This window comes from Lepidothrix coronata, unplaced genomic scaffold, assembly GCF_001604755.1.
Source record: "Lepidothrix coronata isolate B3197 unplaced genomic scaffold, Lepidothrix_coronata-1.0 Scaffold67, whole genome shotgun sequence".
In the NCBI taxonomy this organism is placed as follows: Eukaryota; Metazoa; Chordata; class Aves; order Passeriformes; family Pipridae; genus Lepidothrix; species Lepidothrix coronata.
This window is the reverse complement of record NW_016690247.1, coordinates 4,011,864-4,038,541: the sequence shown is the minus strand read 5'-3', so window position 1 is coordinate 4,038,541 and position 26,678 is coordinate 4,011,864. Positions and strand designations below refer to the sequence as shown.

Here is a 26,678-nt window from a genome sequence, read left to right as displayed (position 1 = left end):
TGAAACTATGGCTATAGATGGAAGATTGTGTTTTTTTTGGTTTTTGCTCCACTTAGTTTTTGGCTGCCCTACTGGAAGGGTGCTTACAGTGATGCCTGTTATGATGTGGGTATCTCTAAACCCTGCAAGGCTACCAGTAATCTGTTCTCCTTTGTATTTATTCTGCTACTTAAACTGGTATGTTTGACACTTCAGTAATTCATTACAGTAAGCATATTGATATCTACCACAGGATGTAAACTTTCAATTGCTCTTTGCCCAAGACAGGGCTACATCTCCACAAAGTGGCAGCTTTTTATTCCACTCTCTGTTGATTTTGATTCACTAGTTTCTGAACCTACCCTTAGTTTAAAATTGTACTATTTTGTCTTGGCAATGGAAGAAACAAATAGTTTCATCTGTTTTTCTATTCATGGCTTTTTTGTCTTGCCCTGTGGGACTTTTTTCTCCAAGTTTTAAATGTGGAGAATTTTAAAACTTTAAAAATAAATGGCTCATTGTGGATTATAAAGAAGTAGACAGTGAATAATCATTTTCTATTCCTTTCTTACAGATCGTGGAGGAATTACTTATTTCTGCTTTTGTTGATATAAAATTAACCTTACCTAGGGGGTTGCATCATTAGATGCTTTCAGCATTAGTTTCCTATTAATCAAAGTATCAGGTTACCACTTGTTGAGGTTGAAAAGTAAGTGTTGGTACTTAGGCATGTGAAATACATGATTAATTATTTGTTTCCATGTTAACAAAAATATGAGTATTTATATATTCATATTTCTGATATATATATATATATATCAGATTTCCATCAGTTAGACATGGGATAATCTCAGAGGATATAGATGGAGATATGCATTTTAAAATAATGTCTGGAAGCATGTAAAGAAATCCAAGATGTTATGACTTATAATGTTTGGTCAGACAGGGTAAGTGTATAAAAGGGATGTAGGAAGGAAACATGCAATTAGGTGCACTCCAGGGAAACAGTCAATGATCTTTATGGGTCCCTTCCAACTCAAGAATCTGGAAAACACACGGATTTTTTTGTGTGCTTTTAATTCATTCTAAGATCGAGCTACTTACGTAGAAAAAGAATCTTATGGCTAAATTTGTGGATACCTGAGCCTGTGTTCAAGTCTCCTGCCATGATGTGTCCTAATGAAGCTTAGAAGTTGGAGTGTTATTTTTCTATCATCAGGGAGGCACCTCCAGGGCTGCCTGGTAGAGTGGTAAAAACTGAAATGGAGTCAGTCTGTAAAGTGATAACCTTGGAAGAGACCACTTTAGACTTTTAACTTATGGTAACAGTTTTGTCCAAGTTCAGCTTCAGGAGCTGCTAAAAATGTGACATTTAGTCAAAACTTCAAAGGTTTATAGTTTTATTTCTTTTCAGCACCGTTTTATTTTCTACAACAGGTTCTGCTGAGGCGAGTGGGAATGCTGGACTTTTGGATCAACTGGCAGCTTTGAAGTGGGTGCAGCAGAACATTGCTGGCTTTGGAGGAGACCCCAGCAGGGTTTCTTTGGGAGCTGACCGTGGTGGGGCAGATGTCACCAGCATTCACCTGCTCACAGAGACAGCGGATACTGACCTTTTCAGGAGGGTGTTGTTGATGGTAAGTTCCATTCCTGCTTCAGCTTTAACTTCATTGTGAAAGGATGTTGATGCAGAGATGAGGATGTTTCAGTGTGTGGGTGCTGGTTTTATTTCATCCATACTTTGGCAGCACTAATAGAGCTGTTATTGCTATAGTTATTTTTCATCTCACCTGGGACTGTTATCTCCAGGAGCTGAGTGCTTCACCAGGATGTAGAAGAGATGCATTTTTGTTTTTGATTTACTCATAGTAAGAATCTAGTTTTCGTCACTGTGGTTTTTTGTGCATTATATAAATAATCTTGTTTCATAACTTACAGGTACAACAGCTTAGTTTCCATTCCATAAATACGTTTGTTGGTCAGCAGTCTTTAGACTCTAAAACTGATGAGCCAGATTTCTGCACGTTAAAATATCCAATCTTTTTATCAGATCTTATGGCAGATTTCATTTAAAAGAAAAGGAAGTTTCAGAGAGTAAAAACGTGTTTACTGATGGGGTTATTTGCTGTCAGCTTAGACCACTTTCTCAATCAGTCCAAGTGATCCACGTTTTTACAGCCTTTCCCATGTTGAATCTCAGGACTTTGAGATCAGTTTTGTCAGTGTCAATACTGTCATTTCTCTTTACAGCCTAAGATAAGAGTCGTGTGCTCTAAATAAGGCTTAATGATCAGAGGAGGTTTATATATCCAGCAGAAATGGTACTTGGACAAAATGATCTCTCTGCTAGCAGGGTTGACTTCAGACAGTAAGCAGGGGGATAGAATTCTTGGTTCAGGAAACCTAGGGCCCAATTAAATACAATCTTGTCTTGAAAATAATGACGTCTTAATTTTTCTTCAGTGTGACCTTGCTTCAGAAAACATAACTTGCCTTTTGCATCCCCATGGCTCAGTAAGTTCATTTTAATTGCATCACTCTAATGGAGAAGGCAAGGGAAGTCATGAAAATCACTGCTCAGTAGTTGGGGGGTTTTTTGTGTCATTGTCAGATAATTCCTCACACAGTTCCAAGATTTTTACTCAGCTCTTGGCATAGCAGTTAATTGGCCAGGAGACCCAGAGTCGTTTTCTTTCAATTTTATCTTACTTTTACTCTGAAATCACAAACCCTTTACTGACATGGCTGAGGATGGGGCCCTGTGAAAGCTGTGGCAGGAGACAGTGCAATTTACCAGTTGAGCAACTTGAGAAAGGGAAATGCAAGAACCTCTTTGCTTATTGTTACTTCTGAGTGAAGTTCCACATTACATCTTTTCTTTTTTACAAAAAAGTCTAAACTCATTCTTTCTCCTGCAGCAGAACATTGAATAATGGAAAACAGTGGCAAGTGCAATGAGCAGGCAGGTGCATCAGTTCTTTCCACTTACCTAGTGTTTGTAACAACAATTTTCTTCCTGGGACTGTGCAGACCACTGTCTTGGCAAAAACAGGATCTCCAGTGGTTTCAGAGAAGTATTAATTATTTATCCTAACAGCATCACAGTGGATGTAGTTTTCTTTGGAAGTACACTGACAAAATGAAAAGCAAGCAACAGTAGCGGGAGCTTGTAGCTTTAAAATATACTTGATTGCCTTTTTTTTTAAGGTTTTGTTTTTAATTAAAGTGATGCCAAATGCAACTGTTGGTTTACTCAGATTTCTCACTTAACACCTACTGTAAAGAAATGTGTCTTGCTTTTGTTCCCAGACACCAAAATCATTGAATACTTTTAATTTTACTGTAAAAAAGGAGCTGCACACAGGCTAAGAATCATAAAACTGAGAATATATACCAGATATAGCTTTCCTGAGGGAAAATACCATGAAGCAGTACAGCTCTTCTGCAAAAGTCAGCTTTGTGCTCTTTGTTTCGGTCTTTGCTATGCATGATAAAACCATACTGTTTCTGAGCATGCAGAGAGGTGTGATGTATGAAACTTTCTTTACAAGAAGACAAGCACCTGAAACAGCAAAATGCTTTTGAGTTTCCTATGTCTGCCCTATAATAGGGTTTTTTTGGAACAGATCTGTAAACAGATTGTACAAAATCAATAAAAAGCTATCATGAGGACCCTTTATAATTTATTTCACTTTTCAATAGTATGATTATTAAAAAGTGGTATCCGTGATTATGGTCTTGTTTTAAACGGTTTAAGGGCATTAACCTGGCATCTGACTTCATCTTTTGATTAATTGATTTATTTGCCAGTGTAATTTTGATATAGAATGGTATGGATTTCAGGAAGCTGTGGAGGGCAGCTATGTTAGGTGTCCTCCCCAGGCATTCCTGGCAGGTGTCGGGAGGAAAGCTCCCAGCCTTCTTCCACACAACACAAGAGAAGACACTAGGTCCCTCCTGGCCATGGAAGCAGATCAACCAATACTGGAAAGAGAAGGTTTATTGCCCTTCTGAAACTACTGCAGTCAGGTGCAGGGCTGTCTGACATGGACTATAAATATCCCTGATCCTGGTGATTAGCTACACTTTAGATCCCCTTTCCTTCCTCTTTTCCCATCTCCTTTTCTTCCCCTTTACCAGGCTCACTCCCTCTCAAACAAATCAACCAGCTCTGATTACTTTTTTTCCATTGATCCCAGTTTTGCTACATCCCTACCCAAATTTGGTATTTCTGATGTTGTGTCTTAAGTAGGCTCAGGTTTGTGTAGAATCGCCTCGGTGTTGTCGGCCCTTGCAAGATTGTGTTTCCCTAAAGGTCCCAAATATATTCTTTCAGTTATTTGTGAGAAACAATCAGGCCTCATAGAATTTCTCCCAAAACCATCTGTAAAATCCAACCATCCCTATGGCACATGCAGTTAGTTTCTGTCACCTTCTCATGTCATTACTTGTGAAGGTGACTGAGCATCTGCACAGGTTGCCCAGGGAAGTGACCAAGTGCCTGCCTAGGTTGCCCAGGGAGGTTGTGGAGTCTCCATCCTGGAAATATTCCAAAGCCATCTGGACATGGTCCTGGGCAACCGGCCAAAGGGGGCCCTGCTGGAACACGGGGGTTGGACCAGATGACGTCTGGAGGTCCCTTCCAACACTTCTTACAGAGGATGTTCCAAGTGCTGCCAATTGTATGGGCTCTTGGATTCTTTTGTTGTGTTCCATCAAAGATACCTTCTGGCAGTGGCATTGCAAGACTGAGTGCTTGAACTAGTTGCACACTAGGTTTTTCTTTTTCTAAAAGCAATACAAAGTAACTACTGGATATTATTTTAATTAATAAATACAAGTCATGACTTAGAAATCTGTAATGCTCCCCATATATATATCATGGATAAAATGCAGTCACTGTAACATATTAATGGTCAGTAACAGTAATGAGATTATGCAAATGCCTGGAGTTTCTGAGTTTCTTTTGCTTTTTGGAGTTCAATGTTTAGCAGCCAATTACATTCATCCTGTACATTCTGAAATGTGTTTAAATAGGCTGTGAAATACATTCATCTATGAATCTCTCTTGCTAGTGCAAATGACCTGATACAAGATCGAAAGAGCATACAGATGTGTTTACCGGTGAGATATGTATATATATACACATACATATATATATATATACACACACATAGAAGTAGAGAAGTTCTCTACTTCTCCAAATCTTCATTATTCAAATCTGCACAAAAAGGTTCAATAGAATATTGGACTGAAAATATGTCAGCTTGAGAACATAAGTTGCGGACTTTTACACCCTCAGATGTGAGTTATTGCTTGATTTCAAAAGCAATCACGAGGCATGTTCAAAGGAACATGCTACCTGCTTTTTATCCCCTTAGCAAAGGGTACATACATGTAGAAAAATTAATGAAATTTCAGAAAACCCTTTAATCTTTAAGCGATTTGATGAAAAGTGTTATTACTATTTGACATAACTCTCTTCAGACAAGAAATTAGGAAAAATCTTTAACATCCACTGTTAGTGATTTGTTCTCTTAGTTTAATTATTTTAAAAGCTGCTAATAATATAAATATTATACATAAATATGTGGCTTACTTCAGAAGATGAAGTTAAAATATATTCCTCTACACATAAAAGGTCACACCTTGGCAAGCCAACCTTTGCAGTTAGGCACAATATTATCACATTTTACTTTTCGCTTAACCCCCACTTTGTTCTCTGTTTTATATCTGCTATACTATGAGCAGCTGAGTTACATGTTTGGATAAGTCTGTACTCCCATCTCAGGGATAAGCAGGAGCTGCTTTTTTCAGTGAATTAAGCCTGCTCTTAATTTTGTGACTACTTTGTGATGCTGCAGGCCATTGCCAGCAGATGATATAAATGCAACTTGCAGTCAGTGATTTTAATTTTTTCTCCTAAAAAGTAAGTACGGAGTCATTATAATCAGGTGTTTCTTGGATGCTGGGTGTTAAATACTTTCTTGAAGTTATTGACAACTTTCTGACCCATTGTTAATGACAATGGATAATTCTGCCTTGAGAAGAAAAAGGCTCCTTTTTCCAGTGTAGATAGGTTTTGTGAAGGTGGTTTTCAGCTTTGTGGAGAATACCAGAACAAGACTTAAGTTCTTGAGCTGCAGTTAGTCCTTCCCTATGCAGTCATCTTTGTACAGTGCTGGGCATCACCCTTGCTGAAGAGTCACCTGCCTCACCTGGCTTTTAATTTGGAGTCTCTCTCAGTTTATCCTGTATGTGAGCCAGTTCTAATTTCAGGTGCACTGGAGATGTTCCCAGCATGTGCTGTGGCTGAGATAACACCCTTGAGAAAGTCTCTGGGTAGCATTCAGAAGAGAAAATGCAGAAGTTCTAGAGTTGGGTCACCAGCTGGGGTACCTGTATTTCTTAGCTGTTGAAGGACTGCAGGACCACGAGATGCTCTGGATTTCTCTTTGACACTTCAGCTGTTGGTTTTTCCCCCCCTGATTGTCTTATATTTAGTCTTCATAGTACGTAGGTGGCAAGTGAAGGGCACTTTTACGTTTGTTCCCTGTGTATATAAGAGATTGGGTTTTCTTCTTTCTGGCACTTGCAAAAGAAGCGTTGTCATCTTCTGTTAGGGAGAGGTAGGAAGCAATACTTTCCCTCAGGCCATAGCTGAGACAAGAGTCATCCATTGCTGCCAGAGTGCTTTTGGTATCTTCAGTCACCTCCAGCCTTTAAAAGAACAAAATCTTATTACTGTTTCAGCTACTTGGACTGAGCCTATTGTTATACTACTAACAGTTGTTAAACCTAATAATGTTATTTTTGTTGTATAAAAAAATTCCTGCCTCATAAATCACTGAAAATTTCTGTCACTTAGCAATTTTCAAAAAAAATAGTACAACAGTAATATCTTAATATTTTTTGGCATCTGAAAAGGAAATAGCAACTATACTCTCTTCTTAATCTGTAGGAAAAATGACCTCAATACTGCACAAAATTTTCTTGCCTTTGTAAGCATGAATATGTTTTGTGATGGACGAGTAGTGGAGGGAAATTTACGCTTCAAAAGTAAAAGGTGCATTTGTTTCTGAGGGTGGTTGTTTCCCCAGCTTTTGAAACCTGACCTACTTTCTCTAGTTGCAGTTGTGATATTAGAAATCTCATGAACTTCAGTTTGGGCTGTGTGTTGAGAGAGACTCAATAGGTCTGGGATAATGTGTTCACTGCACCTGTGCTGCTTAATGGATGGTCACCATGTGAACAAGGGGGACCCCCTTCTGTTGGGGCTCACCTGAAAGCCAATGCACATTGGTGTGCCAGTGGTGGTGGATCTGACCAGGCTTTGTGACCCGGCTCTTACTCCTGCCCCCTCGTTGGAAAGGACTCAGGAGTCCCAAGGGGACTGCATATGTGGATAGCTGGATAGCAGAAATGATTAAATGCTAACTATATTTTCTTTTGAAGTTAGATGTAGATTATCAGTTAGAGAGTTGGGCGTCCAGTTTTCATGGGTTAACTTGCTGCCAGAAGATTGTCTAATCTTTAAAACTGGTCTCAGGAGGAGGAAATGGCTGTATCTTCTGTGTTGCAAGTACAAGGATATACAAGGACTGGAAAACACCCTTGTTGTTTCTGGCAGCCTGTGTTGAATGTGGTACCTGTGAATGTTTCTCCAGTTGAAATTTTTATTCCTCATCACCACAGGAGGAACTGGATTCATCACGGTGTTGTTGTTAGTGCACTGGGTAAGACAAGGTGTTGTGAGGACACAGCAGAGACCATCAGCAACTTCTGAATGGGGAAAATGAATACACAGACAGTTAGTGTTTGACACTGTTTTCTTTCCTTGGCACATGCTCAGATAAACAGTTTTGGACTCAGTAAATTGTGTGTTCTCAGCAAGGACACAGTAACACAGGCTTAACTTTTTCCTTTCCTCTTACCTTTGCCTTTTAATTTATCACAGAGTATATTTTATACAGTACAAGTGAGGAACTGAGACACAGAAAGATAAAGTGACTTGCTCAGAGACTAGAAGGAAGTTTGTGACAGAGCAGAAACATGAACCATATATATATGTATATATACATATATATATAAATATGAAAATAAAAATCATGTCCAAATTCTTACTCCTCTGTTTATATTGTTGGACTTGAACATTTCTTCTGCGTGTTTTGAATGTGAATATGACTTTTCTCCCAAGTTTATCAGAGTACTGTTTTTGCAGAGTACAAAGTACTTCGTACTTTGAAAAGTACACTTTTTTATTTACCTATGAAATATGCAGGTACGGTAACTTCACACTTTAAAAATTACAGAGTACCCATTACTAATTAAAGCACAGAACCTATTGTTCTCTTGCAACTTTTAGGCAATTAGTTTATTGCAATTTCCTTCCTCATTTTAAAATGTTCTCATTATCATGTATGGTAACTGCAGCCACTTAATTGTGCAGTTTGTAAAGTTGTCTCTCTGAACCTGGGTTGAATTGCCATAAATCTGGAAAACTGCCATTGAAACAAGTGTCATCCACTGGACTGATATTAGTAACAGTGACAGCTGAATCTAGATTTGAGCTAACAGTTTGAGCTCCTTGAGCTAAGTTCTGCTGATAAATTCCAGCCATACTCTTCTTCTGAAGTGATAGGGAAGAAGCTTGCAACATTTCTGAGAGTTTTCTGTTTTAATGTTATGTGCTGTAGTGGTTCTTTGGAGAAATGTGATTACAGAATTTTGTCTTGCATACCCTAATGCTATCTGCCTGTCTATATGATAAACAAATAAATGGCAGAGATGTTCATACTGGTAAACACAGTGACCCAGGAGCTGTACTTTGGCTCTGGAAGCCAGAACCATGGGTACATGGCATCCATACAGCTGAACATTTTTGTATGCTCAAACTTTGACTTTGTGTGCTCTGAGAGGGGCTGGGCATTCCTGACCTCTGCTGACCTCCAAACTGTATTTGAATGTTCTCTAGAGAAGTGCTAGACACTAGTGTTTGGCCCAGATAGTGTTATTGACATGGGCATACAATATCATATACCAATACAAGCCTATCTGACTTTATTTAGCTGAGTTCTTGGATTGATTTCAGTTGTACTGTTAAGGGCAGCATATTTGTGTTTAGGGTGAGAAATAAAGTAAAAGACTATAAGCCGACAATTTTTCCATTGCATTGTGGCAGTATTTGCAAGTCTTGGACATAGGCAAAACTTCTTGTTCTGGGCCTTTGATATATAGTTTTACAGTTGCCAGTGGACAATAGGTTTATTCTATACTTCTTTTTACCTGAGTAGTGATTGACCAGGTCTTCAAGGCACTGAAAGGTTTGACGTGGAGAGATATAATACCAATTATTTGGAAGGCGGAAGATCCTGTAATGTTTCACTTGCCTGTGTCGCACTGACAAGGAATATAACCCTGGGGAAAGAGAAGAACTAGTTACACCAAAGTAGAGCTGCAGTTTTGGGTGGATAAGAGTGACTACAACCAGAGTATCTGTAAGATGTGGTGCCATTATCCAAAACATCCCAGAAAAATCTGAAAAAACCCGAGTGGCCATCCTAATTTCTACTTATATAATATACTTTTTATATATACTTAAGAAAAATAAAGAGTACAACATCAGGGCACAAGATTTTGGTTGAATTAAAATTTCTGGTGTGCTTTTCCTGTATTTTTGCTGGTATGGGATCTTTTGAAATAATGTAAGGGAAATAGACCTTTGCAGAAGTTGTTTGCCTTCTACTGAAGAGGGAAATCAGACTCAAAGGCTGGTATGTGCTGATTTAGTCATCTTCAATTCATGTAGTAGCTGAGACCTGATAATGCAGTCCTGGCAGGAGATAGGAGGTGACCACTTGGATTTTTCTGTTTCTTTGTTTAAAACTGTTATGCAGCATTTATTGGCAAGGACTGAATGCTAATCTTAAATTACTTTGAATTTAGTATAGGTATTAAAAAATTGGTTTGGCCTGTGGTACACAAGAAGTCAGAGTAGATGATTTATTATTCTCTTTTAACCGTAGTGTCATGACATTAGGATATGTTCTTGTGCTTCAGAAAAGGAAGACAGCACATTACACATGAGGGGTCTGTTCAGCCTGGAGAAGAGGAGACTGAGAGGAGACCTAATTGCAGTTACAACTTTCTCGTGAGGGGAAGAGGAGGGGCAGGCCCTGAGCTCTGCTCTGTGGTGACCAGTGACAGGACCCAAGGGAATGACATGAAGCTGTGCCAGGGGAGGTTAGGTTGGAAATGAGGAAAAGGTTTTCCACCCAGAGGGTGGTTGGGCACTAGAACAGGCTCCCCAGGGCAGTGGTTACAGCACCAAGCCTGACAGAGTTCAAGAAGCATTTGGACAACACTCAGGCATATGGTGTGATTCTTGGGGTGGTCCTGTGCAGGGCCAGGAGTTGGACTTAATGATCCCTGTGGGTGCTTTCCAACTCAGGATATTCTAGGATTCTATGTTGCCATTGAAGAGAATAAAAGTATAAAGTTGGTAAAGTACAATACCCATGTAGCAAGAGAAAGAAAACAAAACTGAAGGCATTTTATTTTTAAAAAGTAAACAAAATTGAAAAGTCCCACTGCCTCATAAGGTTTGCATGAGACCAAAGTAAATAATAGTGTTTAAACAACTGTGTCTTGTTTGTGCTGATGCCCGTGGAACTTTCCATGGCTATCACTAACCCTCTTTCCAGCACTGCTCAAAATGTAGGTGACTGATGAAGACTGGCGTGCTGCACTGGGTGCCTTTGCATTTTCTGGCTTTGGACTGATCCATATGAAACAGGACAGAGAGTGAATTAATGTAAACATTAATTCACTGATCATATGGACTGATCCATATGAAACAGGACAGAGAGTGAATTAATGTAAAACTGTAAAACTGTTAATGTTAATGAGATCAAGGGGGGGAAAAATTGTATTTTCTCACCTTTCCTTGTTTCACTCTCTCTGATCATGAAGGAGCCGACCTTGGTGTTGGGTAGCTGTAGAAGTTCCTCAGCTTTTTCTCTTCCCAGCCCTTCAAATAACCAGCTGTGAAGCAGGAAAAAACAAATTCTGAAATTTGGACAGCAGTGAAACAGAGAGCAGCATGTGGCTGTGAATGTGCTGCATTAGCCAGGAAAAGTGACTGCAAAAATAACACTGTGGCTTTCTACAGTTATTCCCTGAACTACATTCAGGCATGTTTCCCCAGTTTATGGAGAAAATTCTGCTGGTTTTGAGTTCCATTAACTTTTTGAGGCAAAGAGAAGAATGAATAAGGTTTGGACTTATTAAGGAAAACAAAACTTTTTGAGCTGTCTTGATCTGAATTGCTAGGGACTGATTTATATGGTATATTGATGACATCTGTGGCATTAGTTAAATCTCTCTTTTTCATTTAAACCACTTTTGTTAACCCCAAACTGTATCATAAATAAACCCCAGATAAGTTAGAATTATTTTGCTTCTTCTAGGGAACAGTCCAGCCATTTAAGTTAATCAGCTTTGTAGAGAAAGGAATTAGTACTACTAATTTTCACCACAGCTTGATGCAGTGCTGTGTTTTGCCACAGCCCGTGTCTGACCATGTAACTGGGTTTGCTCAGCTGATCTAGAGTTACTGGTATTTTATTTTAAAGTTGTTCTCATGTGTTTGGTCTAGTCTGCTGTCATCAAAATGCTCTTGGGGAAGGTTTCAGTCAGTAGCTTCCATTACCATTGCCCTGTCTTTGGGAAAGCATCTCTATTTCAGGAGGATATAAAAGCGCTTGCATAGTTCACAGTGAAATTCACAGTTCATATCCTTAAAATTAGGCAAGTATTAAAACTTTTGCCAGAAAACTTCTCAGTGTGTGCTTTAATGTTCTTTTTTTCCCCTGAGTGGTGTCCAGGGCAACAAGAAATCTCTGAATTTCCTTAGTTCTTCCAGTGAGAGAGTTTACATTCTTGAATGACTTATTAGTGTTTCTATTTGTTCTTTTTGGTCTGTTTTCCATGGGAAAACCTAGCTTAAAATTTACTCTTTGTAAATATTAAAAATTCATTCTAAATAGGCTCTCTTTATCAATGTCTTAAAATTAGAGATCAGTTCATGCAATGGAAGTGTGTTAAATATCTTCTATGACAATTGAGGTGGTTTTAGCCCTTTCCAGCATTTAACAGAAGGATTTTTTCCTTTTCATTTAATCTAAATTTATATGTGGATTTGATGTTCTCAGTTTTCAAAGGAGCTATTTTAGACTGTCAATAAATAAAATTTCTGTCTGTCAAGTCACTATTGCCATGGTTTGGATTATGACACTGAATAACCAATCAGATCAGTATATGTAGAAACACAGTGTTGAAAGGCTGTGGGAAATGCATTAACTTACCCATGATAAACCTTTGCTACATATTTTCCTGGAATATAGTTTTCTCGACCTGTTGTAAGGGAATGGACTCTCCACCAGCCTCCTTCACTGTGTGAAAGCAAAAGAAGGGATATTTTCAGATGCATTTCAGATGCTTCTCCTCATTTTGGAAATTAGTGGACATATAGGTTAGCCTGTAACCTTCTCTCTGTGCTCCTGAATCTATTTGTTCAGAAAGGGATCCAAATTCATTCCATTTAGAGTTGTTCCATTTCTAAACCTACTTGAGAATTAAGTTTGGACACAGAAATAAGCTGCATTTGTTCCATTTAAATTACGTAAGTAATAAAATATTTTTCTGTAGTTAGAAGGAGAAGGGTAAATACTCAGTGGTTAAACCATGCTGTGCTCTGCCTTCCCACAGCTAGACTTGTGCTTGTACCCAAGATATTCCATTTACAGCTGAATGTGCTGTGTCTGGACAGCCCTGTAGTTACTCCTGTAAATCAGGATAGAGGTACTTGGGAAATGGATTGTGTTTGCTTTGGAACAGGCTTTCAGTCCAAAAGAACCTGGTTTGTGGTTTGCTCTTTTCCTTGTCTTCAATGAGTTGCAGACCAGACTCCAACGAAAAAGACCTTGTAGCTGAAGTCAGGTGACTGGACATATGTATTTTCACCAATATATCTTCGCTTTTTGCTGTGATACGGAATGCTGGCTTTGGCTTTTGAATACCTTCAGAAATCCAGGGTACCAAATTTTCACAGGGATGCTGCAGAGCTTTAGTGATAGTGCAAGGATGCTGATGGTTGAAGGGTTCTCTCCACCTTCACTTTAAGAGTTTAAATCCAAATAATAGTGTCTTGTGTTTGAATACTGGTTTTCATATAAAGGTTCTCAAATAATGTCCAGACTGCAGACCAGAGTCTCAGTGTATGTCAAAACTGCTGAGCTGAAAACTCTTACGTGAAGTGTCATGAATTACAGCCACTGGGACCATGGTCCAGAATGTCTATGCTGAGGGAAAAAGAGAACTATCTACTGCTTGGAGCTGGAAATTTCAGGGTCCCACAAGTTTTGTTTGTGGTTTTCCAGCTGACATGAAACTTATCTATAAGAATTTTAGGTTATTTTTGTCTTATTTTCCCCACAACTCTCCTAGACAGAACAAAGAATTGGAATAAGAAAAAACTGGAGAGACTCATCATCTCCTGTGCTCCAAACTTTAATATTACTAACTCTGAAAAATCCCTGTGATGATTAAAATTACCAAAGCAACACATGTCTCCTGGGGCAGGAGCTACAGAAATTATGTAATCTGAGGGGGGATCTTGGAGGACATTTGGGTTGACTGCTGCCACCTAAATGCAGTTGTTCATCTGGTAATGAAAGGTGCCTGACAAGTGTGGAGAGTGAGAAACTGTGTCAGTGGTGCTTATCCCATCCTGCCAACCCAGAGCGACCACAAATATCTGTGAGGACTTGTGTTTCCTATGTAGATTCCATATATCATGTTCCTGGCGGGACTGGTGGGGCTGATTGCTGCTGCACATCGTTGCTTTGGCAGAAGGCTGAAAAACTGCCCTTGTAAAAGCAGTGTGTGCTCCTGCTCATGCTGACTTCTCTGTGGTGACTCCTCATCACCTGTGCTCTGGTCCTGCCATACTACTCTTCTTTTTTATTGTAATTATTTTAATGACTTGAGAAGAAGAGTATGCCTACAGCTTATGAGCAGGAAGATGCTGCAGTCAAATAGTTTCTACCAATATTAACACATACCCTAGTAGGGAAGAACAGGTCCTTCATTAGGACACTATGGTTTGCATAGGGCATTGAACTGTCTTCTGTGAACAAGCTCATGATTTAAAACAGGAAGGGGAAAGTTCCCATCAAGGCTTGCTTTGCCTATTATTTACTGTCAGGAGAAGCTCTTGATCACTGCACAACAGGCAAACATGCCAAAAGCTTCTGCTGCAAAAACGTGTACTTTCAGAAGTTGTTCTTCCAGTAGATTGTACTTTGCAGCATGTGTATGCATGTGATATGCCACACATATAATTACCATTTATACAGGCATATGCAGTTGTGTGGTGGTGTGAGGGCTCGTAGCTCGTGAAAGCTGAGATTGAGGCTTTAAGCTGGAATTTCCAAGCTGAAGCAGTTGTACCATGTCATGTATGTTATGCAAACTGGAGCAACGTTTAAACTGCTGGAAGTTACCAGAGCAGAATCCCCCTGGTTTAGGGAAGCTCTCTATCAGCAGAAGATTTATCTAGTGGTACAGTCTTATGACCTTTAGGTTCAGGGAAGCAGCGAAAGCAGAACGTAACTGCAACCATTCTGGGTCAGACCAAAGGGCCACACAGCCCTGTGTCTTGTGACTGACAAAGGCCATTGCAGGTCATGGTGGCCTGCAGAAGAGTCTGAGAATTCATCAACCATCCATGATACTTCTCTTGAGTACTTCTGTCCTCCAGCCATTTGACTCTCTCAGGTAGAGAATTTATTTTATGAATTTAAAGTCCTTAGAGGATTTCTCCACTATGAATGTGTCTGGTCTCTCCTTGAATCCATCTGCTCTGCCAGCTGCAAAAATGAAATCTTTAATTTCATTTTGAGCAGTGCAAAGTGTGGCTGTGAGGCCAAGCAGCTTCTGGGAGGTCACTGTGCGCCGATACAAATTGTGCATAAAAGAATATCAGGGCTGCTAACTTTCCATTTTTCATTTTAAGGTCAGTCTCAACCAGTGCTCTTAAGACTGCCTCCTTCTGGGGCTGATAAATTTTGGAACTGACTGGGAAGCCACTGACTTTTGTTTTTCCCCACTAAGAAAATGCAAAATCCATAAAAAAATGGAAAAAAGTGCTACTTTTTATTTTATTTTTGTTAGATTTGCCTTAAATCTAGGATGAAATTCTAAGACTGAATAATAATGGATTGTTGGATTAAGAAAGATGAGAGAGAAAATGAAAGATACATTTGACATATAGAATTTCAGAATTATTTTCCTATTTTATGTGATTCAAACTATTTTGGCTCTTAATCTGTTTTCCACTAACATTGGGGGAATACCTTCTGAAAATCATTTTTTAAAGCAGATTTGTGTTTTGAGTACTATTTTAGAATAGAGTCTGAATGAGCTTAAGTAACCATGTTAGAGGAATCTAAGAATCAAAGAACAATCTGTAATCCCAAATTCTTAAAATACAGGTAAATTTACACCATGGCTAAGCATCCTTCCTTGAAAATTCTGAACTCTGTTCTGCTGAACTGCATCCAATTTGGACCAGGTGCATAAAACAGAACTTAGCATCAATTGTAATAAAACCTAATTTAAAAATAAATTGATCAACTTACTCTGATAGCACACGTAGTTTTTCCCCTACATGAAATATAGGTTGGCTTATGTCTGCTGAAGGATAATCGTACAGGACAGCAAGGAAGTCACTCTCCTGGCCTATTAAAGGAGAAAGAAAACATCACTTAAAACAGAGATAGAGTTCTGAAACAGAAATGGATTTTTCAATAAGTATGATATATTTTATGTAGTAGATCAAATGGGAAAAAAAATCTCTGAAATGTCACTTGGTAAACATAAAGAGCTCAAGGTGAACCTAGAGCTTTATAAGAAGAATGTGAAGATGCTAGAAATGAAAAAAGTAATTTGGTTAATTGTAAGCAGCTAAATTTAGACCACTTTTTCTAGTAATTACCATATTTAAAGGACATATTCATTTTGAAACTAGAAAAATTAGTAAGTATTTATAGTACTAGGAAGTAATGCAGTTTGTGTAATGCTACTGTCTAATAGGACTGTAATTGCCTCTAACTACAGTTTTGTAGCATTATATTTAAGACAAAGAAGATGCATGTTGAATTGTTCCATCATTTAGCGCCACTGATCCCTTTCAAAGGTATGAAATTAGTTTAGATCGAGGTCAATGAGAGTCTGGCCAATATTTCCCATTTCCATCACTTTTTAAAATGAGCTTGATGAACAACCACTGCGCTTTGTTCTCCCCTTTGTGTGGAAACTGGACTCTCTGTAGCTTAACATGTGCAAAAATGGGAATGAATTCGGAGTAGGAGATAAAGTAATTAGACAGAGAATTAGCCACACTTCTGTATCTTGTTAGTTTTTCTCATTTAATATAGATTCCTTGCCAACTTCTCTTTAAGGAGGACAGCTTTTTAGGGAAACCTAGGTGCAACATCCTGAATGAATGCTGAAACTGGCTCTGTGTTTTCAACCCATGTGTCTCAGGGCCTTAGAAACAGCTCACACTGATAACAATAAAAGGCTGAAGGAAACATGCAGAAAAGAAACACAACAGGTTGCTTAGAGAAGTTGTGAATGCCCCATCCCTGTAAGTGTTCAAGGCCAGGCTGGATGGGGCCCTGAGCAACCTGATGTGCTTGGCATCCCTTCCCATGGCAGTGGCATTGGAATTAGATAATCTTTAAGATCCCTTCCAAACCAAACCATTCTATGATTATTTTGACAGTGTGTTTAGTATTAGTATTGCCATGGTTTTCTTAGTTGATTAGTGTGACTGAATGAAACAAGACTAGTCCAGTACAGACAATTGTTGTGGTTAATCTACTGTAATTTATTATACAGTTAGTTCAACCCTGCTGAAGAAATTCTGTGCTAAGCCTTTGATTGCTTCCTTGTTCCTCACAGAAAACTTAGGTCACACTTTCTCTGTCTATGAAACTACTTAGTACCTGAGGCCTAACAAGACTTAAGCATTGGTGCAGTCTTTTTTTGACAAAACAAAATCTTCACCCAGGGCTACAAATACAGGCCAGAAGGTACATTTTAAGAACTACAAAATGAGGATAAAGTGCCATCACTTAATTTCTCATTGCAGGTTGTAAAACAACAGTTCTACATGGAATATAATTATTTTGACCTTAATGACAATGTCTTTAGCAATGCCTTTTTCAAGTTCTGTTGTTTATTTATAAATGTTCTGTTTCCATACTGAAAGGGCAGAAAACAAGTGCTTTTCTTCTTCCTTGTGTGCCGGTGGTTTGCATTTCGTTACGCACTGTAGAGTATGTGACTTTTTCTCTACTCTAGCAAGACCTGTGTTACTTTGCTTACACTTTCATCTTTATATTTGTTTTTTGTTTCAATTTTGCATACCAGTTTATAGTTCTGAAAAGGAGGGAATTCATCATAGTGTTAGCTTCCACATCCATGCAAATGTTACCTCTTAAACTACATATACTTAAAGTAGAGGGCTCCTCGTTCTTCACAAAGAGGACTTTGTTTTAATTGGTATTTAAATCAAACCTCACTGGGGTTTTTGGTCACGCAAAGCACCCCACCACACTCTACAACATTTCACAGAACCCAGACTAGCTCCTTACAAACACAAAAGACTGGAAACAGGAACTAAACATATTACACTCTTTCTCCACTCAGTGATCTAATAGATTTGATCTGATGAGTTCCCCACACTTTCTAGTTGTAAAAGAAAAAAGATTTGGCTAAGTTTTTCTAACACAAGCTTTCCTCCGCAGTGCAAGTGTAGGTTACATCTGAAATGGAACACATCAAAAGTTAGAGTGGAAAGATCGAAGCACAATCATTTCCACTGAATCAGGTGTTAATACTGAGTGGGTTTTTAAGAGTAGGAAATGAATGTGAAACATGCTAATTTTAGATGTCTGCATCCCTGAATGTGTTGCAAAGTGTGAGACTGATTATCACATCCTTCAAATTATTCATTGTGAATGGACTAAGAAACATTATAAGAGTGTAGGAAGAGCACAGGCAGAGCATCCAGATGCAGCTCATCACCATTAAAAACCTGCTGTGCTGTGCACTGGTGTAGTACATGGCTGTATTGGGAATGAACTTCATGCATCATCCAGCTTTACTGTGCAGCAGAAATACTATAATTTATGGCATGGTGTGTACCAGAGGGGGTGAACGAGGGCACTCTGCATCTTGGAGACTGTCTGTGCAGCACTGAAAGGTGTGGCTGCAGAGTCACACTGGTGCCCAAAGTAGATCTGAACCAGCTGGCTTGGAAACTAAGAGCTATGGAAGTGCAGCTCAGGAGGGATTAACCTTTGATTCAGGGTCCCAAGGGAGGAGAGAAGAGGGAGTGGGCTCACAATCCCTGCTGATCTCTTGCTGCCCTGACTACTGTTATCAATACCTGGGTTACGCCAGGGATGCCTGTGCAATGTGCTGTCAGGTGGGTGCAGTTATCCTTGGAGTCCAAATACCTCCTTGGGAAATGCAGCTTTTACACTGTTCCCTTTCTCGGGACCAAGACTGGTGCACTGGTAGTGGGGAAAGCACAAGGTTTTGCTTTCAGTGCAGCTTTCAGGCAGCACAAGGGCTCATAGGGGTTTAATGAACACATTCACACTGCAAATCAAGTCTGCAGACTTCGGTTATCTGTTTCTTCCTCCTTTTTGCTGGATATTCTTTCCTTTCATTCTTTCCCTTCTGTTTCAGTCCTTCATTTTATTCAGTCTTACTGAAATGAACCAGTGTCAAACCTGTTTCTCCTAATAACTATTTCGACTGTAATCTGTGGATTGGATCTTCTGCCTCAGTTAAATCAAAGGTGGCTCTTCCTGGCCTGGTAGAAATCTTCTGTGTTTTGTAATGTGATTTGGAGTTTGATCTGCTCAGGAAGACAAACAGATACAAACTCACTGGATTGATCCCAACATATGCTTTGAGTACCAGGTTCATTTCTAGAAGTCTTTTTCCATAGGATTTGCAGGACAGTACTAATGTTTGTATTCACAACTTTCATTAGCAATATCTAAGCCATTATGAAAGTTGCTGGTCTCATCCTCACTAAGAGATGGATCTAAAGAGCTATGTAGGCTGATAAATCATAGAATCATCATAGAACAGTTTGGTTTGGAAGGGACCTCTACAGGTCATCTAGTCTAACCCTCTGCAGTGAGCAGGGACATCTTCAGCCAGATCAGGTTGCTCAGAGCCCCATCCAACCTCATGAAAGTTCCTAGAGGTGGGCATCTACTACCTCTCTAGGCAACCTGGTCTAGTGTTGTACCACCCTCATTGTAAAAAATCTCTTCCTTATATCTGGTATAAATCTACCCTATTTTAGTTTAAAACCATCACCCATTGTTGTATGACAACAAGCGCTGCTAAAAGGGTGCATAGGAGAGGTGTTCCATCACTCTGATAATTTTTGTGGCTAAAACCCTGCCTTTGAATGTTTCAGCATAGGTGTCTGGTGCTGTGGGAGTGTCCAAGACATCCCTGTGCCCTTGTTAGATCCACTGCAGCCATGGGAGACTTGTTCTTTCCCCAGGTGTTAACAGGAGGTCAGTCAGGATTAACAAATCACCTTTCTCGGTGTTCTAGACGTGAAGGAGAGTGCAAGTAGATTGAGATACGAATTTCTAAATGGATATTTTCCCCTTGTAATTGTTGTCCTATCAATGTTTGCTGAATTATCTTTTAGGGGTGTGTTCTATTTATGTCACAGGAAGGGATGCAGTTGTTTTTAGCCCTGCTAAATCCTGAGTTTTAGCATGTGCTGGAACAGTACAAACTTGGTCACAGCCATGGCATGCTCCTCAGTGAGGTCCTGCTCTGAGTGTGTGCATGTCTCTGTTTGGATGGTTATTTGTGGTATTCGTGGAAGCAGTTGTTGGGAATATCAGCATAAGGCACTCTTAAAAAAAAAAAATTGTCATTTTATGTTATGGGCCTCTGAGTCGTATTTTGTCTCTGCTCTATTAGGACTCAGGACTGCAAGGCTGCTCATATCAACTGGTTCCTGACCATGCTAAAAGAAGGGCTTGGTTTCCTTGCAGCAATAATGAAACCAAACTGATTCCCTATCCTTATAATAATGAGCAGTCAGCCAGATCATCTTTCATGGAAACCCCAAAAATTTTGATTAATGCCTTCCCCCTCTAAAAAAAGTAACTGAAAAACCCCCACCCCAAACCCAAAGCTAAAAATCAAAACGTTTTTCTCTTCCTCACCCTCAGGGGGTGATTTATTGCAGCTCTTGTGCCAGCTGCCTGTCTCACTGCATCATGAGAGCTGAGGCTGCACTGACTGTCCACCCACTCACTCACAGTTTGGAGCAGCAGGTCATGACATCCCTCCTGCTTTCCCCTCAGATACCTGACCTCTACCAGCCTATGGAAGTGGCAGGGAGGGATTTGCAACCTGATTTATTCACATGTGGATGCATAGGGCAGATGTGTTGCAGTCACCTTTGGCAGCTTCCCTTGTGAAACTTGTATTTCTGTATAACCCTTATCGATAAACCTGGCGACAAGTTGGTTATGTGCTACAGTGGGCATGAAGTTCAGTGCAAGCATAACATCATTAAAATTTATAACCCTAAATGAAGGAACCCCAAACTTCAAGAACAAATTTTTATAAAATATCCCATGCATCTGTGTCAAAACACAGAATTTCTGGTTTCTGAAGTGGTGTTTCCATGCTTTCTGATTTGGAAGGAACATCTTTCAAGGATCACTGGCAAATAATAAGTTTAACATTTAGGATTTTTTGTCAAAGTACTTCTTGGAAAATGAGCTAGAATGTAGCTAAAAATAAGCATTGTCTAGTGGAAGTCCTTCTCCCACATCAGTCATGCACTTGTCTGCTCTTACTACGTAGACACATGGATGAATCTACCATATCTTTCGAACATCATTTTCTCTTGAAAGAAATGAAATGAGTGCTTACCCGTTTGGCTCAGCATGTTTGTTTCTTCGGATGGTCTTGGAGTTTTCAGAGTATTTCCCATTGCGCTCTCTAATTCCGCCAAAGTTCCTCGGAACTAAATCAAAGGAGATATTGAAATTTAACATCAGAATAACACCTGCTGTGCCAACAGATGAGAAATGACCTGGTTTGGGTGTCTCTAGTTTTATACAGTTTTGCTTTTGAGAGCTCTTGTGTCAAATTCGTGTGAGTTTTACATACTTGCTAAACTCTCACCACTTTAGTGCTTTTATCAGGGGAATAGCAGAAAACCACAGCTAGGGAAGTTGCTCAGAAGAACACGATGTAGTAAAAGTTTCCATTACCAGTACCTCAGCACAATAGGAAGTAACAGCAGAGCCATGCCCATACAATCATTTCATATACAAAATATTCTTTTCAGCATTTGGGGTTCTGGAAATACAAAGGATCTATTTAGGCTGATGTACCTGGTTTCCAGCGCTGTGCATATGTTGCTTTACTATAGAACACATAGAACGTGGCTTGCTAGGTTTTCTCTGATGCAGTTCTGTTCTCAGCAAATGTGGACAATGTTGTTTTTCCTCCTTTTTCTTTCTTTTTTTACTTTCTTTTTTTTAAAGTAACACCTTGCCTAAAAATTTTTTCATCTCAAAACAGTCCTCCGGCATAAAGCCAGTGGTGCAAGTTCTTCAGATACTTGTTTTAAAAAGTTTTGGTGGATGTACAAGAAACAATATCAGACAATTGTGGAACTAAATACTGTGAGAGGAATAGTTCCTTCTTATGGCTTTGCTGCAGCCATTCTGATTCTCCCTGACAGAGGACTGAGAGAAAAACCCGTTGGATGTGGAAGGTGTCTCATGCTATGGTATATTTTTAGAGGGAGGGGAGAATAAGCTATATCTATTTAAAACTGTACATTAAAGCAAAGTAACTCAACACCAGCAAATGGGTAATTATTTTTTCAAAAATATATTTCTGTCCATTGCCCTGTGAAAATGATATCAGGAGCTGTAGCAGCATAGTGTGGCTATTCTGCATGGTTTCGTCTTTTCTAGCTTAAGTATTTAAAAAATGATTACTGACTTTGGTGTGCTGCTCTTTACTTATGCAGGTTAGAGCCTGATGGTGTCAACTGGAGAGGTGTCAGCTCTGAGAAGCAGAACTGCTAACATCAGCAAGACTTTATTACTAATTGTCTTTTGGAATAAGATTGGCAGAACTTGAGTATGTTGATTATTACCATAAATTTTTTATGTCTTACAGCCAGTTTAGGAAGACACCCTACAGAAAAAAATGCTGTTCAAAGGAAAGAAAATTTGTCCTTTATTGAAGCAAGGAGATCAGTGCTAGAACAGATGGTAGTGCACAGTTTGACTCTACCTCATCTGATTTCCAAACTTCTTAGTGCTTGTTCCCAAAGGCTCTTTGCTAGAATTCTCTATTTCTCTGGCCAAATGGTACATTACCCCTTTGCTGTCTGCACTCAGAACAAGCTTGTGGCACATCTGTAGGGTGCAGCTGTGCCAATGTGTTTCTGACAGGCATCTGAAATCTACTGTCACAAGAACAAAAAACTGGCTGATAGAACAAGTCTAGAAGCTGAATAAAACAGCAGTCATAAATGTAAATAAGCTATTTGGGTATTCATGTTTGAAAAAAAAAAGATCCCTTTTGATAGAAAGCAAAAAATCTTCCTCCATTTAAATGCACCTAAATTACCAACACTGAAACCTGAATTCACTTTTTCAGGCACTATCTGCTTGCAAGATCATAATTTCCTGATCTAACTATGAATATTTTTCTGCAAGACCCAATATTAATTTATTGAATGTTTTTCTCAGTTGTATCCCATTAAGAAGTATACCCAGAGAAGTAGTTCAGCCAGTACTTTGGCTACAGATATTATAGATGTTCCTGGCTCATCTTCAAATTAGTCAGAAATTTTCCTGGGTACAGCAATAGAGAGCTCAACAGGACTGAAAAAGTCAGCCAGGGAAGTGAGATAAATACCTGGACAGATAACCTCTGCTGAGCTCTGCGCTCTAGTACCTACATTTTTGCAGTAATTTAAAAGGGAAACTCAAATCCTGCTCAATGTATAGTAACTGAGCTGCAGTTGTCAAAAGTGTTGTGCAATTCCAGATAGATGGCAAGAATGACAGCATAAACATCTTATGCCTGTATATAATTTTGACACATACAATTGTTATTTAGATGAGAATAGCTCAAATTTTGTCAATTTTGTCTTCCAAAGGTCTGAAAAAAAAAGAAGTGAGGGTCCTACCTCTGTGCACCCCTCTATGTACCCAGATATGCTGGGTCTTGGTATTTGAGGGCCAGGAAAGCAAGTCATCCTACTAGTGTCAGACTTGTGACCGAGTCTTGGTATTTGAGGGCCAGGAAAGCAAGTCATCCTACTAGTGTCAGACTTGTGACCGAGTGCTTTCAAGGGCGTTTTTTCTATTTTTAATTTCAGGTGTGCCTGAGTCACTTTGGAAAGTGATAGGTAGTATTTGTACATGATAGAAAGGGTTCTGAAAATTTTACCTTATGCTTACAAACTTTCTAAAAGCATGGCATGTTTGGCCACGGCACCTTCATTTTTTCTAGAGACTCTAAACGTTGCTTTAAAAACATCTGAAATATTTTTGCCAGGTTTTCCTATATGTAGTTTGCAATTAAACCACTGTTTAGTGCAGAGGGTTTAAATACTGGACAACAGGCAAGTTCCTACTTTGTATTTTTGCAGAATGCATCCAAAACTGGCCTGGCTCACTTCTGCTGCACCAGACCGATGCCCTCAGGCATCATTCTTCTCTAAGAACCTCAATCATCAGGACAGAGCATGCAGCCCCATGCTGCTGCTTTAGGTGTGGAGGAATCTGACTTCCAGAAAATACAAATGTTATAAAGTACTTTCAGTAACAGTGAAGAGCAATGACGTCTTGGACTTTGATGTCATTAGCGTTTGCCGTATCTCATTGCATTTTCTGTGCTCTTTTACCGTCACTGCCATTGGTAGCATAAAGTCTTAGACAGAGATGAAAGTCATAGAGAGTTCAAGATGTTCTCTAGAACCATGGCAGAAGTGTTCAATAAAAATAAACAAATGGAAAGCTGCGACCCTTGCTGTTGATTCACTTAACGGAAGTGATTAAAAGGTGCACTTTACTCTCAAGTGAGTAATGGAACTTAATGGCTTAAGTAGCTCGTGCTTGTGTTGATTGTTGGCACCACAATATAAATGCATTGTATCACTACATGATAAATTTTTTGTTGGTTTTCTGACATTTGGAGACACCCTGCAAAACTGCACTTACCAGAAGCTTTAGAGATCTTGTGGCTAAACCATTTTTTATCACTGAAGTCAATAGCAGAACAGTAACAGTTTTACAGATGATAATCTTTTGAAATAGCAAATCTGCTCCAGGCACTGAATCTCACTTGAACTTATTGGATCATAGAATAATTGGGATTGAAGGGACCTCTAAAGGCCACCTAGTCCAACACTCTTGCCATTGGCAGGGACATCTGCAACTAGATCAGGTAGCTCAGAGCCCTTTCCAACCTGGCTTTGAACGTTTCCAAGGATGGGGCATCTACAACCTCTCTGGGCAACCTGTTTTTGTGTTTCACCCCCCCCACCATAAAAAATTCGTTCCTTATATCTAAACTTGATGACAGAGTTCGGGATACAAGTAGAGGTGGCATCCCTCTGTCATAGAAGCGCATAATTATGCCAGATCCAAAGGAAATAATTCATTGAGGGGGATTTGGGAAGAACTGAGGAGAAATGGTAGACACTAAAGTCACTGTACCCTATCAACCTCGAGCCCTGCATGGAGGAGTGCAGCTGCTGCTTAGCTCAGAGGAACCGCTGGGCGGCTGGGCTGCAGCCCAAAATCCACCTGCAGCTCTACCCGCTCACCGGCCACCTCCTCAGGCTTGTGTGGAAATTTGATTTTAACCATTAAGATCACATTTGCGGTGTTCCAGTCATTGGTCCTTCCTCCCCTCCCCTTTCCACTTGTGCACATGCTGTTTGAGGAAAGGCAGTTGCTGCAGCCATAACTGTTTGCACACACATGGCTACTAGTGCTTAGTGATCTTTGCTGCCAAAAGGAAAGTGAGGAAACATCTGAAGTCTCTGTCCTGCTCTGCGTCCTATTTATTAGTGGCAAAACTCTCAACAGAAGCGAATTCTTCAGCTGTCAAGACTGGAATCCTACTGACCTACATCAGGGGTCCCCAAAACCTGTAGTACAGTTTTCCCCTTCTGTCCCTGTGTAGAACATAGGAAAGTCTGTCACTTTGGAAGAACTTTTTCATGGTTATATTTAAAATGATTGCGGAATAGTAAATATAAAGAAATTAAAAATAAGAGAAATAAAAAGGCAAATAAGCACCCGAGTAAAGCCCCTCTACAAGGAATACTGCAGACTAGTAAAATTAAGATGTTCATCATTCCTGTGATGCTATATCCAATTTTATTTTTGCTTCCTGACATCCACATCTATACTGCCAATATCTTACAATTTAATTCTCAGTAAGGTTCACAGGCAATGTCTGAATCCCATTTGGCTTGAAAATGAAAGCACCAGCATCCTGTTATTTCTTCATGTGGGGGAAAAAAACCAGATTAGATTTCAGAAGCTGTATATTTTTTTTTGTGAATTTCCCTTAATTTGTTGTCAATCAAAATGAACATCCTTTCAGCTTTGGGGCACTTGTACCTTTGCACTTAGAAAGAACAACATAATACTCTGATCAGAGTAATTCATAGAAACATGCAACCGTGAAACAACACAGAAATACCACACTATACACACTTCTAACACTTTGAATAAAAAACCCACTAATCTGTGGGCTCATATTTTGGGTTATAATAAAACGCAGTTTGCTTCAGCATAGTGGCTTAAGCATCTATCTTACTGTAAGCTTTCAGCAGAAATACTCCTTGTCCCTTCTATCTTTAGTATCATTCCTTAAGAAAAGGATCAAGGCAGGTTCTTCTATTTCTACCTTTGGTAGTACTTGAAATCCACGGTCTGAATACTGTCATTGTTAATAAAATAGAACTCCCTCTTAAATAAATAAAATTGAAACATTTGGTCCCATATGCAGATAATCTAAAACATTATCAGAGCAATGATTACCTTTAAATGCTGGGCATGGTATTCCAGGTTGCAGTATTTCTGAAAAAAGCTGTAGTCATAATACTGCTCTCATGCTGCCAGCAAGGTTTAGCTGATCAAGTCGAGGAGCAGCCGGTCGAATGAGTGTGTTGTGAAGTTCACGCTGTCATGTAGAGCAGCATTTGCCAAACAGGCCACATACTTCCTCTCTGAGAAATAAGGAAGGCTCAAAGTGTTTGCAACAGATGAGGTTCCTGTTGCAAGTCACTACTGAAGGCACTTTTTATCTATGGGCTGAGAAAAACAGGGAGGTTTTTAACGTATTGCATCGGGGCTGGTTTTAGCAGATACAAAAAATGAGTAAAAATAACCTGGTTTACATTACTTACACAAAAACGGTTTCTGGTTTTTTTTTCTTCTTCCAAATTTATTTATCCAGTAATCCCCATTCCCCAACTGTTTTGTTTTATGTAGTTTTGCTATTTTTTTCACACAGAC

At 39.4% G+C, this 26,678-nt stretch overlaps 2 protein-coding genes across 2 annotated transcripts in view; one reads left to right on the top strand and one right to left on the bottom strand.

The window, feature by feature from the left end:
* Positions 1 to 26,678, top strand: part of TG (thyroglobulin) — a 150,386-nt gene that overhangs the window by 82,575 nt on the left and 41,133 nt on the right. Inside the window, exon 42 of the mRNA XM_017818269.1 lies at positions 1,417 to 1,616. Coding sequence (XP_017673758.1) covers positions 1,417 to 1,616 — 200 coding nt within the window. The remainder of the gene's footprint in view (positions 1 to 1,416; positions 1,617 to 26,678) is intronic.
* Positions 4,826 to 26,378, bottom strand: SLA (Src-like-adaptor). The gene is made up of 8 exons (XM_017818336.1): positions 26,202 to 26,378; positions 21,043 to 21,136; positions 15,681 to 15,780; positions 12,345 to 12,431; positions 10,919 to 11,022; positions 9,265 to 9,396; positions 7,629 to 7,761; positions 4,826 to 6,699 (listed from the first exon to the last, which is right to left on the bottom strand). Exons 2-8 carry the CDS (start codon positions 21,101 to 21,103, stop codon positions 6,480 to 6,482), a joined length of 837 nt encoding a protein of 278 aa, XP_017673825.1. The 5' UTR covers positions 21,104 to 21,136; positions 26,202 to 26,378; the 3' UTR covers positions 4,826 to 6,479.